Below are 13,681 nucleotides of genomic sequence, written 5' to 3'. Positions count from 1 at the left end.
CTCTACAGGGAATTTCAGCATCTTTAAGCAAAAGATTCTCTGTATTGGTTATAGCTTCAGTCAATATGTGTGATATCAATCAGCAACTAGGTTACTATTCAAATAGCTGAATATTTATTACAGAAAAAAAATATAGACATAGTTTTCAATGACAAGGGCAATCAGGAACACTTTGCTCTTGAGTATAGACTGAAAGCAATAGTCTGCCCAAACACCTCAGGGTGCTGTTATTGCTCATTGGAATTTTAAAGGTCAGGCACACAAGCCATGTTTACGCATGTTTTTAAAGTAATCAATAAAATCTCAAAACTGACTCTAAAAGCCATTTTTAGCCTCTGTGCAACCATGAAGAGACACTAAAAATGGGCAGATACAGTATGATGAGAAAATTTGGAGAGTGAACCTGTTTGGTAACATTTTGAATATGTTGTAGTGGTGAGGAGTTGTTTTGAGTGACCATGGAGTGAAGAGACTTCGGGGGACATTGCCATCACAGTATATGGTATGTTTCTTTACTGCTAGGCCACTGAGACACCCCAGAAGACATTTTTTTGCACAGCACATTATGATTACCTGAAGTGATGAAAACCTGCTTTTTCTGGATCGTGTAGGAATATCTCTCTGAGGGAGAAGATCATGGTGCCCTCACTGGTGGCCCATCTAATGGTTTAGCCTAATTAGCCTACTTGATAGCTGTAAGATGATTCACACTGAATGCCATAAAAGTAACATGATGCTTTCCACCCTGTGCTCTCATCCTGATCACACTTATGTATTTTTGGTAATGACAGCAGTTTCATTGAGTAACATACAAACAAAAAACATACCCAAAGCTCTAAATACTCCACTAATATTTTTCAAGACTTGATGTTTTTGTTTATGGTGTGATGATTTCTGTCTTTGAGATAAAATTCTTCTGTGTTGTCAGCAGAAAAAACTACTAGCCTTTGCTCCATTTTTGATGGCTGATCAGTTGGGTTGACCCTTCCACCCTTGCAGTTGGACAGCATAGAAAAGCAGCAGCATTGGTCTGCTCAGGCATTATTGTTTTCAACTCTAGGTGGTCAGAGTGTTCATCAAAAATGCAAGAGGTGCCAAATATGAGATGTCCAGGTTGCACAAACTGCACAAAAAATGCTACAAACCCATTGGAACATATTAGAAAAAGGTACTACACTGTTAACTCGTTTGAGGTAATCACCACCTACAGATGACTTGAGCAGTTCTGTTTTGTTCTTCTGTTCCGCTCCTCGATATTGTACAAGTATTGTAGACTATTCTTCAGTCAGGCAGCAGATAAGACAGTGATTGCATGTAGGTATTTCACCATTAAACAGAAATGCAAGCTGGAAAGACCCCCAAGAGCCTAGCCATCCCAACCCTTTCTCCTTCCCAGGTCATCAATTAACACTTTGTCACGCCCGTCAGCATCTGATACTGACACACAAAGTGCCCTTTAGTGTCTGTATGAAATGCACTGGGCTTTCAACTAACTCCAATGTAAACCAATCCAGAGCAATATTAGACACCCAGAGCAACTACTCCAGCCTTCCATTCACGCCAATGTTAACCTGACCACAGTGCTATACAAAGCTATGAGCATCAGTCCAGTGGGCGAACCGGAGGACCCGTCGCCCAAAGTATTTTCCTCATTGTCTATTCCAAATTTAAGGTTTTTTAACCTCTGACTGGTTGCACTTTGAACACTACACAGACAGATACATTTTGATTGCTGCTCTCACTTCACTGTCATCTCACCTTATTTTCAGTAATGTACAGTGCATTTTTTTATGACTGGTATCCACACTGTTATTTGCAATATTTGAAATAATGCACATTGCATTTTATGACCTGCTGCTTGGTCACTTCAGGATTGCTGCTTTTTCACACAATACTGTGCTGTGCAATACTGTAAATGTAACTTTGACTTATACATGTACATGTAACTTATATATAACTTATATACTTTGTTTGTGAGTTTAACTTTAAAATTTTGATTTAATTTAATTTTTTGCTTGAGAGAGTGGACTAGAAGAATTTCATTTTACAGTGTAACCGCCCGTGTTTACTGTGCACATGATAAACTTCTTGAATCTTGAATCTTGATGTTATCTTTAACATGTCTCAACACAAAACCATGAAAGTGTCCTTGATAACTCAATGATATGATAGGTGATGTCATGACCATCATTTTTTATTTTTTTTCCATTGATTCTGAGAAAGAGGGTTGTTTTTTTGCCAGTTTTGGATAGTGAAAGGCTACATTACTCATGATCCTCAGCCATGTTGCTATGGAGACAAAGACCTTGTTACCTGTTATGAAACCATTATTACTGAATTTATTTCAAACTGATTAAGATGTTTGTGTGCAGCTGGTTCATGGAGACCACCCCCCCCTTCACACACACACACACGCACAAACACACATACACACACACACACACACACAACATTGGAGTGCTTTAAAGGATGACATGGCTCAGTATTGATTGAATACTGACTTAGGACAGTATTGACTGATAAAAAAACTTTTTTTCTCAGAATCGAAGGAGAATTATTTAAAACTGATGGTCATAACATTAACTGTATCATATATCATATTGTTGAGTTATCAAGGACACTTTTGTATTTTTGTGTTGAGAAATGTTAAAGATATAATTAAAAGAAAACCTTAACATGGGAATTGGTAGTGAGGAAAATACTTCTGGGCGGTTGGTCCTCCAGTCCGCGCACTGGACTAATGCTCATAGCTTCATATAGCACCACGGTCGGGTTAACATTGGAGTAAATGCATGGCCAGAGCAGTTGCTCTGGGTGTCAAATATTGCTATGGATGGGTTTACATTGGAGTTAGTTGAAAGCCTGATGTGTCTCATACAGACGCTAAAGGGCACTTTGAGTGTCGGAATAAGACACTGAGGGGCGTGACAAAGCAGTGGTATTTGATGACCTGGGAATGAGAACAGGTTGGCCATCCTGGTAAAATCAGTGAAAGCACACAAGGGGGCTTTCTTAAATAAAGGATCATGCCAGGATCTTTCAGCACATTAATCTTGGGTGTGGAAATGAAGTGTGTCCCAGTCGAAGCGATTATGGAGGTCCTCATATAGGTTAAGTTAAGCCAGGGCAGAACATGGAAAAACAGGTGCTGGACATTAAAGACAATAAAATGATTTCTGTCTAGACAGAATTGTGTGCTGACGCCAGCTTGCATAATTTTGCAGTTACAATAATGGTCATTTTATTTCTGGTTCATACATTATCATTTCAGTGCCACAATAAAACTTGGTTGGATGTAAAAACTTCAAATGAAAAAGTCAATTTCATTTATTCATGACTTCTACTTTCTTAATACTTTTCTTTGACTCTTCAGCAACATAGAGTTACAACACTGTATGTGAAGTCTGGATAGCATTTTGATGTCAGCCTGCTACAGACGTAGCTGTCAACTTGAATTAATGCAATCAGCTTTCATCAAAAACTCCCCACACTTTTCCAAGCTATTTTAATGAGCAGTGAGCCTTAACACCCCTATGTTGTCTTCCTTTGTTATTTGTGCATCATTTCGCAACAGAGATTAATTTATATCTGTTGGAATGCTGTTATTTCGCTCAATTATTCTGGATTCTGTGATCTCTGACTTTGACATGTATAGATGTGAACAATTTGCACTCAAGCTGTCTCAGTTGATTAGTGCTTATTATACTAAAAAGAACCTGCTATTTTCTCTATACTATATTGGATTTGGGTGTGTCAGTCTCATAACAACAGCTAATAGAGGTGTCAAACCATCCTTTTGGATCAAATGCAGCCTTCTCATGGCAGTAAAAGTGGGAGACAATAAGTACAATCAACTCAACGGACATATTCTTAAAATGTATTCATTCTTAGTCTAGTTTTGCTGTAGACAAATAGACTAAAATGGTGGGTGCAAGTTATAGTACATCCTTAAAAAATACACAATATCACAGCAGTTTCTAAATCATGTACAGCCTTTAATATTCACCTCCTTTATGGAATATTGCGAGATGCATTGGCACATATTTCCATATGCTCATCAGCTTGTGCTTAACCAATTCATGTGTCATGTCTCATTCTTGTGCTTCATATCAGAAGCTCATGCTTACAAAGCAGCTAAGAGAAATATTCTCTGAGATGCAAGAGATGACAAAGTAGGACAAGGTGAGTACTGAAGGGAAGGACAAACAGGAAGTTTAATGGTTACAGTGGTTACAAAGTTGAAAAACAAACTTTATGAGTTTTTAAATGGCAGAAAAAGATGTTCTGGAGGAAAGGCAGGGTGACTTTTCCTCCGCCTCGTTGTGGTTTCAAAACAAAACCCTCCATTGGCTGAGCATTTTAATTTCACTTCCTAATTAGAGTGGCTGCTTTATAGCTTCACCAGCATGGAAGATTTCCTCCTGACAGCTCCTATAACTTTATTTCTGAAAATGCCAATAGCAACCATAATATCCAATAATAATGATACTAATATCCTCCATCCGCCATCTCCCACTCAGCCATTCAGACTCATTTATTCCCTCCTAGATGATCATTTAGCACCTATTAACAGAAGATCCTCATCTGTAATGATGTCTCAATTATCATTTTCACTGTCATTCTACTTAGGCTTAGCAAGGTTAAGTAACGCCCTGAACCTGTGACCAATTCTGAATGGGCCATTGGCAGATATTGGTGGTAATTACACTAGCAATATATTCAACCAGGCCTAAAGGGTCTCATATTCCCTCTTCTATCCATCAACTGTTATTTTTTCTCACTCATCATTCTGATATTGTAGCATCACTCACCTCAACCTGCTGGCCATGCCACCCTGATTCTTAGCAGCAGTCAGTGTTCCCCCATCACCGATGCTACAAGTTCAGAACTTTGCTCTCAAACTGTCATTGCTATGGATGTGTCTCAGCAGGGATGATACAGCATCCCACATAGCCATCCACAACTATCTCCTTAAATGTGCACTGTAAAAAAATGTTGACAGACAAATACATTTACAAAATAGTAACCACGGTATACCATTTTACCATAAATTGTGATTGAGACAGTTGACATTTTTGTTTTTTAGTAGAGTGTCTCAACAGCTATATTTGATGGATTGCCATGAAATGAAATATGGTTCAGACATTTATGTTGCCCTCAGGATGTTTCAAATTAACTTCTTCAGTTACTTTTTTTTTAGCACCATAGTCAGGTCAAAATTTTGGTTAGTCCAGTTTAACCAAATAATTGCAGAACTAATAACATTCCTAATCAGCCAGAGCTGTAGTTTAGCATAGTGATAATTAGCAAATGTTATCATGCCAATATGCTAACCTAAGATGGTGATCATGGTTAACACTACCTAAACATAAGCATGTTAGCATTGTCATTGTTCTGGCTCCACTAGTCATTTAGTTGGAAACACTGGGCCTCATGCATGAATTGTGCGTATGCACAGATTTGATCTTAAATTGAGTGTGCAAACAATTTAAGATCAAAATTTAAGGGTGCCCTGGACCACACATAAGCCAATACACACAAAAGCCAACTTGTGTTTTGTGCCATGAAATATGGATAATGATGATGGAAAAGCATGTCATGAAAACAAGGACGAAAAATATTCTGCAATTATTTATTCATTCAATAGTGTTAAATGTTTACACTTATTAAAGATGATTAGGTCCAGCCTAAATAACAACAAAAAATAGACCAATATGCCCACACGCACACACACACTCACCCACACACCCCTATCCAATCATTAGTTATGACAGCACACGTCATTAATTAGGATTTGCTATATAAAGTAGTATGAAGTGGTGCCCAACTGACTCTGCAATAGCTTATTTGCTACTGCTTGAAGTGTTGACCAACCAAACCTTGAGAAGAGAGCATGTATTTAAAGATCGAGCAGATTTGTTTGCTGAGCGTGACGAGTGGCTCATAAGCCCTTTTCCATTACCGAGGCAGATTCTTCTAAACCTGTGAGCTGTTCTGGAGCCTCAACTAAGATGAGTGACAAAAAAAATCTAATCCCACTCCACCTCATCTGCAAGTACTCGCTTCTATCAGTTTCCTGGATACTGGGACCTTCCAGAGAGAGATCGGTGACAGGTCTGGCATTTCCCAGTCCACTGTTACTCGTGCGCTCCAAAGTTTTCCAGGGAATCATCCAGTTAACTCCACAGTACATTAGGTTTCCATATATCATTGCCCAACAGACCCAGATAAAAGGGAATTTTTATGCCATTGCTGGCTTGCTATTGGAACGATCATCTGTATTCGTGTGTATCACTATCCCCAAATCTGTTCCCCTCCCTCAGTAGAAAACAATTCCAATTCAATCAATGTCCAAATAATATGTGATGCACAGAATAACATCTCAAATGCAGTAGCCCGCTGGCTGGGGGGAGCATACGACTCTTTCGTGCTGCACAACAGTTCAGTGGGTATGTGCTTGGATCAAGGTGCTGCTAGAGACAGGTGGCTTATTGGTAAGTGTGATAATATGATAGAATTGTCATAAGTCTGCATTTTTACTATTCAACATAAATCCAACTTTTAATTTAGGTGATCAGGGCAATCCACTACTACCGTGGCTTATGACACCACTTACCAACCTTCAGACCCAGCAGAAGATGGCCAATAACCAGGAACTGACACACACTCGCTCAGTGGTGGAGCACACCACCGGTATACTGAAAGGCCGGTGGCTGTGCCTAGACACAGCAGGTGGCAAGCTTTTATACACACCTGAAAAAGTGTGCAAAATAACCATGGCCTGCTGTGTTCTACACAATATTGCAATGCAACATGGTGTGCCCCTACCCCACCCGCCACAACCTGAAGACATGGGGGTAGATGGTTTTGTGGGATCTGACCAGAGACATAGTGTTGAAACCCAACAGTGACTCATTTTACTTTTTTAACATGTAAGCAGATCACTTTTGTTACATTGTGAAATGACCTATACTCAAGGCAGAAAATTGTAATGACATTTATTTGATAAATGTTTTTTATTTCTTGTTTTTTAAAGATTATTTATTTATTTGAGAGTGTCATTAATATGTGAAAAACTAGAAGAGATATGCAGAAGAGTCTCTAATATCTTCTCTTGATTTTGTAGGACCGACTCCGAGATGATCTCTGCTCGGATGGATCGTCTTGATGGTCCAGGCGCATTCTGGGAAGTGGATGGCGCTCCAGAGCCAGATGCATCTGAATAATAAAATAAAGACCATTAATACATATGCTTTGTTTCATTTATTCATATACCACTTATTTAAAATGGGCATGTAGCTTAAAACAAAAATGGGCATGGTAGGCTATAGATTAGGTAAAATTCAAGGAATCAAATGAAGCAATCAACTTCATTAAATTCCCTTTGGAGATTAAAAAATTGGATTGATGCTTACCATTGTCTTCAGCTACTTGATCTTGTTGTATGCTGCTGATGTTTCCTGGCTGTGGCAGGTGACTATCCAGTGGAATATCAGACTTCACCCCCAACAAAGAAACCTCTTCAGTGATGGCTTCGATGTGCTCATCCATGTCTGTTGTCTTGACAGTTTCCTGCCCCCCTCCCAAAACTGGTACGTCTGGCAGCATTTTTTGGCGTCTTTTCAAATATAGCATTCATTGCACTGGTGATCTTTTGCCATGCTTTGCACCTTTCTGGACCGGTGACCCCACTGCTCACACTTGAAAATACGATGTTTTTTTTAATGAAACTTCATTGAGTAGAGTTTCTATCTCTGCAGAAGAAAAGTTTTTTTTTTTCTTTTTACTGCCCTTAGGTGGCATTTTCCTTTCCTTTTTTTCTTTCTTCTTTTGTCTGAGTTTAACATTACCTGTCAAATTACTTTGGTTTGATGGTTTGCACACAGCACCTAGGTCTGCTGCCCTTATTTAGGTTTATTGGTGCGTTTCCCTATGCTAATTGCAAATTGTCTGGCACGGGCATTCAATTTAGGATCAAATACAATTCATCAACATTGCCAATTGCCTCCTACTGGTGTATGGGGTAATGCAGTTTAAACAGCCTCATGTTGTTGAACAGCCATTTTGTTTGAAGCCTCAGCAATGCAAAGAGGTCATGTGTATCCACATCCATCAACTGTGTCTTCACCCTTGACAAGGTATAATCTGTAAGTCTGAAAACGCTTATTTAATATGTATTTCTTTGGATGGCTATTTTTGAGGTGGATGCTTATTTTGATATCTTTTACACTTGATGAAAAATGCAGTTATTGCCTTTAGCGAGATTATTGTAGGCCTTTACGTTGCTTTCATTAACTTCCTCAGTGAAATCTTTATTTAAAGTTTTGTATACTGTTTTTTTAGCTTTATTACAGTTTTAGAAATGGTCTACAGAAAAGCCACATAAAATGGAAACAACTCTCTACTTTCAACACTAAACTCTATATCTGTCTTGAAAATAGGATCCAAATCTGTTCTTTAAATATAATCCCAACTGTATTATCAACCTTGACACAGCAAGGATGCCCTTCTCAAGGGCATGGTTCAATTTCCTATAGGCTTCGCCCTCTAAGAGCTGTTGCTGTTGGGTTTATCCCCCACACGCATGCACAGTTGTGAAGATTTTCCCTCCCTCCTCCCCAATGGAAGCTTTGGAGCTTGATGACAACAGGTCAGGAGCCCCATGGCTGCAGCCTTCTCCTTCCCCACCACGATCAGGAGCCCCGGAGCTGTGGCTCTCTCCTTCTCCGCCACAACCTGCCAGCCAACTGCCTGCCATGAAAGCACTTTTCCAGGACCTGCCGGGCACATTTAAAATGGCAGCAGATCTGAGAGGCATCCCTGTGCTAGCAGATCAACTTGCACCTGCAAACAGCCTCTTAGGCAGAGATGTTTACATCCAGGAACCACTGTCCAGGCATCCCTCAGTGTGGCCTCAATTCACAGAGCTCCAGCCCTACACGGAGGTGGCATTTTCCAACCCTGGAAAACTAAAAGGGACCGATGTCCCTCTATGAGCCTTTCACCAGAGTCCATGGGGATATGGAGCACAGTTTTCCTGTTGTCCCACCGCTGGAATAGTGCCTGGCCACCATCTTGCTTCCTGTAAATGACTCTTAGGAAGTTTTGTTGGTAAGGTAACCACTTCCTACAAGCTTTATTTTGTTAGTGCCCTTTTTTTTAATATTATGGGTCTTTTATTTTGGTTCCCTTGCAGCAGAAATACAAATCTGGTATCTAAAGTTGGTGAATTGACGTAAGCACAGAAGGAAGGAAAGTTATACGACATTGCTCTGCAACATAAAGCTCTTATGATTTGATAATTAAGCACCTAGCTGGAACAGCAACAAGTTATTGTGTGGTTCAATTTGTTTTTATGATAATGTGCAGTGTTGGGCCTTGGCTACAAGTTTGACTATCAGCAATAATTAATGATTAAGATAATTATTAATTATTAAAATCAATAAAATTATTAATAAGAATTGTTCCTATTTTTTATTGATATATTTTACTACTAGACAATGGCAAGATGGCTGCAGTCACCTGGTGACTGAGCACATGGCATGCAGACAATGTGGCTGACAAAGAGAACCAGAGGGACAAAAGGCCAGACCATGTGGTGTCTTGAACCACATGTGCTGCCTGAACCAAACTTTGCAAAACTAGGTTTTAAACCTCTTAACTGAGTGGTTCTCTGTTAAAGGCCAATTGGTGTATGCTAAAGGTGCCAGGTTAGGAAGAGGTTAGTTGCATGCAAGGCCTAGTTACTGGGTGTAACATGTGATAAGCATGCTAATGCTAACCTAGCAGTGTGGTAATGCAGTAACCTGACTGTGAACAACAAGAACATCACAACAATAGTTCAATGAATAACCTTAGCCAAATCAATACATGTACAGTACATTGATTAAGTTAAACATTCTTGCTTAGCCGTGCTATGCTTCACTATGTTGCTAGGCTATGCCCAGTTGTTACCAGTCCATGAGGGAAGAGATGTTTTGTGGTGTTCTGCTTCTTAGCTGGTGAATCCGTGGAAGAGACAGGCTGAGAAGGGTTTGGCTCCGAAGCTGAAAGATGCAAGGTAGACGGCACTCCAGCCATGCAGGTCAGAGGGCCCAGGTCACTCCTTTGTTTAGAGTTAGCGGCAAGCTAACTTTGTTTCGTGGCTCCTGTACTTGTTAAATCAGCCAGCAGACTTGTGTAGTAGCTGCTGGCACTAGGACTAGGAAGTTTCTGAGTCTTAGGCAGGCTCTCGTGTCTTCTGCCGTAAAGAAAAGAGTTCTGTGTGTGTCTGCCGTGAACAGGCCACACAAGAGAGCAGAGAGCTGCTCCAGCAGAGAGCTGCTCCAGCTGTGAGGGGAAAGAGAGCAAGAAGCTGTTCCTGCCACAGCTGGTGGAGAAAGAGAGAGAGAGGAGGGGGCTCTCTGGTTTTGTTAACCTGGATCCATGGGTGGAGCTTCATACCTTAGGCATGAACATCCAGTGTCTCAGGTTTCTTGGGTCTTGAAACATGTGGTCCCCTAGTGAGTCCCAACAGCAGTGATATGTGATTTGGTCTATTTAATGGTGAGGAAGTGTTTAAATGTATCACCATGCTAACAGTCATAATAACGATAATGCAGTGAAACTCAGGGCTGCTTATGACTCAGCTTCCCAAACAAATCAGACGGGAGCTGCTGGACGGTCCCACCTGCCTCACCACACTTTTTGATCCGCTCCTCCAGAGTGCCACTGCACATCTGCACAAAGCGGCCAAGGAAGCGGACAGAGTAAGGACACAGACTTACTGAAGCAGAGCTGCACTTGAGCCTCAGCATTCCTGAGGCTCCCAGCATGACCACCGAGATGCTCACTCCAAAGCGAAGCGCCCTGCAGCCGCTGCGCCTCAGCATGCACCTGCTCTGGTGCAACCTCCCCCTCTGCAATATCCTCCTTCAGCAGCTATGACTCAACAGGCTCTGTGCCATCCTGCAACCAAGAACCATTGACCAGTGTGAACCTGGTCCAACCCACCTGCCAAGCCGCCTCACAAACAATGGTGGCAGTGGCAATGATGGGACATGGGGAACATGTGTCTTGATCCTGCTGAACACAACAGCCCTTTTCAGGGCCACCCACTTATTACTAAAAGGAGCAGTTTCCTCCCATTCAGTCTGCTTTTGTCTCCACTGAGCATTTTGTGGCTGTTTCCACTAAGACACACATCCCCCACAAATGTTTCCTCCACTGCACACATACACAGTGTATCAGTCACTGAGGCAGTGGTTCCCCACACACGTTTCCTCCGCTGTGCACACAAATGTCAGTTGCTGAGGCAGCCCGGTTACTCACATTTTCACGGGCAGGGATTAATCCCCGTCTCAAGTTTGCTCAACAGACAAACGGGTATCGCCCACCTCCCACCCATCAGTGCAACTTGGTGGGGGTATTTCAGTTGGACTCAGGGTCTAACATTTTGAGATGAATACTGACACTGTTCCGCACTTTGAGCACTGTAGCCAGTGCCAGCCTTTTCCATTGCACCCTCCCATGTGTTGTGGCGAGCAAGTGCTCACATCACATAGTGGCAGCGAGGGCACAGCACTGGTTATCAACAAAGTCCACAGTGGCTCCACTGATGTGTGCCCACCCACTTTCAGAGTGCTGCCCAGCATGGCAAAGTTTGCTCTCCATGAATGCATGGATGACAAGAAATATCTGAAAGGGCTACATGCTTCAGTTCACCAGTCCTCCCCACCGCTGTTTACTGGTGTGTTGCAGACCTGTCGGACCTCCTGGAGAAGGAGGTTATCTCCTGTATCCCTCCAGGTGAGAAGAATGAGGGTTATTACTCCCACTATTTCCTGGTGAAGAAGAAGAAGAAAAAAGGTGGGATGAGGCCAATTTTGGACCTATCACTCATCAGAAAGTGCATAATGAAGAGACTGTTTCACATGTTGACCGTCAAACATGCTGGAGTATGTGGCGACCCGATGATTGGGTTACATCCATTGACCTAATATATGCATACTTTCATGTGCCAATCATCCACAGGCACAGGTAATTCCTGCGTTTCTCCTTCCAAGGAGTACAGTATCAATTCAACTAGTTACCCTTCAGTTTTTCTCTGGCTCCTTGCACCTTCTCCAAATGTGTGGAAACAGCTCTGGAGCCATTACACAGGAGAGGCATCAGAGAGCTGTTTTACCTAGACAATTGGTACATTGTGCAGCTCATGCAGCATCTCTCAGCACTGGGTTTTGCCATAAACTGGCGGCAGAGCTCCCCTCTTCCCCCCCAGTCAATAGTTTATCTAGGCAGGCATATGAACTCCTCTACCATGATATCAAAGCTGTCTGCCAGCTAGAAGTGTTCAACTCTCTTCTGTCACGTATCACACCTCACAGAGTGGTGATGGCACTGTCGGTGATTCGCTTGCTGGGTATGATGTCTGCCAGTCATGTGGTCATTTCTCTAGGGCTTTTCCATATGAGACAGCTCCAAGGGTGGTTCAGCTGTTGCTGCCATGACCCGATAAAGCACAAGAGATGCATGACAACTATTCCTCCATCACTGCAGTCAGATCGGACATACTGGAAAACCCCCTGTGTTCTGTTGATGGGGGTTCCTCTTGGGAGAGCTACATCACACATTTCAGTGTACACAGACGCATATATCTTCAGTTGGGGAGGAATGTGTCAGTCTCATGTCATAGGGGGGAGATGGCCAGAGCCTCTATCTCTCCACATAACCTGCCTGGAGCTGTCCACGGTGCTGAAAGTGTTGAGATACTTCGCCCCACGGCTGACAGACAAGGATGTAGTGGTGAGGATAGACATAATGTCAGCAGCAGTGTACTTAAACCGCCAGGGCAGTATATGCTCAGTTCAGCTGCTGGAAATAGTCAGGAGCCTCCTGCTGTGGTACTCCATCAGAGTGGAGTAGATCCTGAGTATATAGAACTACAGACTTTATGTCACACGGAGTTCCCTCCCACATTTGTCCAGATGTTGTGGGACAGATTCGGGAGAGCGGAGGTGGATCTATTCACCTCATGAGAGAATGCACACTGTGAGCCGTGGTTCTCCATGAATGCAAGGGAGTGGACACCTTTTCTCACTGCCTGTTGCCCAAAGCTTTTCTTTACATGTTTTCCCCAGTTCCCCTGATTCCTCACCTCTTAGCGTGCGTTCAGGAGGAGAATTTGGAAGTCATCCTGGTGGCCCCAGAAAGCATGATCACATCATGGTTCCCGACTATGGTGCAGCTGCTGGTTGGGAAGCCATGGCAGCTCCCGTGGTGCAGAGATTCACTATCACAGCTGGACAGTGTGATCCTACACCTCCCAGTGATAGGCCAGCAGTTGTGGGCCTGGCCCCTGAAATGTGAGCGCCTGGAGAGCTTAGGACTGTCCCCTGCGGTGATACACACTATCCAGGGGGACAAGGGCTCCTTCTAGTTTGGCCTGTTACACAGGTAGATGGTCTGCTTTTCAGAGCTGGTGCATGGAGAGCGTCTCAGATCCCACATTGTGTCCTCTGCCTCTCATGCTGAGCTACCTCCAGATGTTGGTAGATAAGAAACTGGCTCCATCGATGATTAAGAGGTATGCTGCAGCCATCTCATCCTGTGTTGAAGGCTATGGAGAGAGATCTGTTTTTTGCGGATCCTTTGGTTAAGCACTTTTTGAAAGGAGTCAGGCGACAGAGACCTGTCGTGCATT

At 42.5% G+C, this 13,681-nt stretch overlaps 1 protein-coding gene across 1 annotated transcript in view; it reads left to right on the top strand.

Moving 5' to 3' along the window:
- The window catches only part of cdh13 (cadherin 13, H-cadherin (heart)), a 356,169-nt gene extending 348,961 nt beyond the window's left edge, over window positions 1–7,208 (top strand). Inside the window, exon 15 of the mRNA XM_042412902.1 lies at window positions 7,127–7,208. Coding sequence (XP_042268836.1) covers window positions 7,127–7,128 — 2 coding nt within the window. The 3' untranslated portion in view covers window positions 7,129–7,208. The remainder of the gene's footprint in view (window positions 1–7,126) is intronic.
- Window positions 7,209–13,681: the final 6,473 nt, after the last annotated feature.

Source organism: Thunnus maccoyii, chromosome 5, assembly GCF_910596095.1.
Source record: "Thunnus maccoyii chromosome 5, fThuMac1.1, whole genome shotgun sequence".
In the NCBI taxonomy this organism is placed as follows: domain Eukaryota; kingdom Metazoa; phylum Chordata; class Actinopteri; order Scombriformes; family Scombridae; genus Thunnus; species Thunnus maccoyii.
Note: the sequence above shows the minus strand (reverse complement) of the source record. Positions and strands in the feature narration are given on the sequence as shown.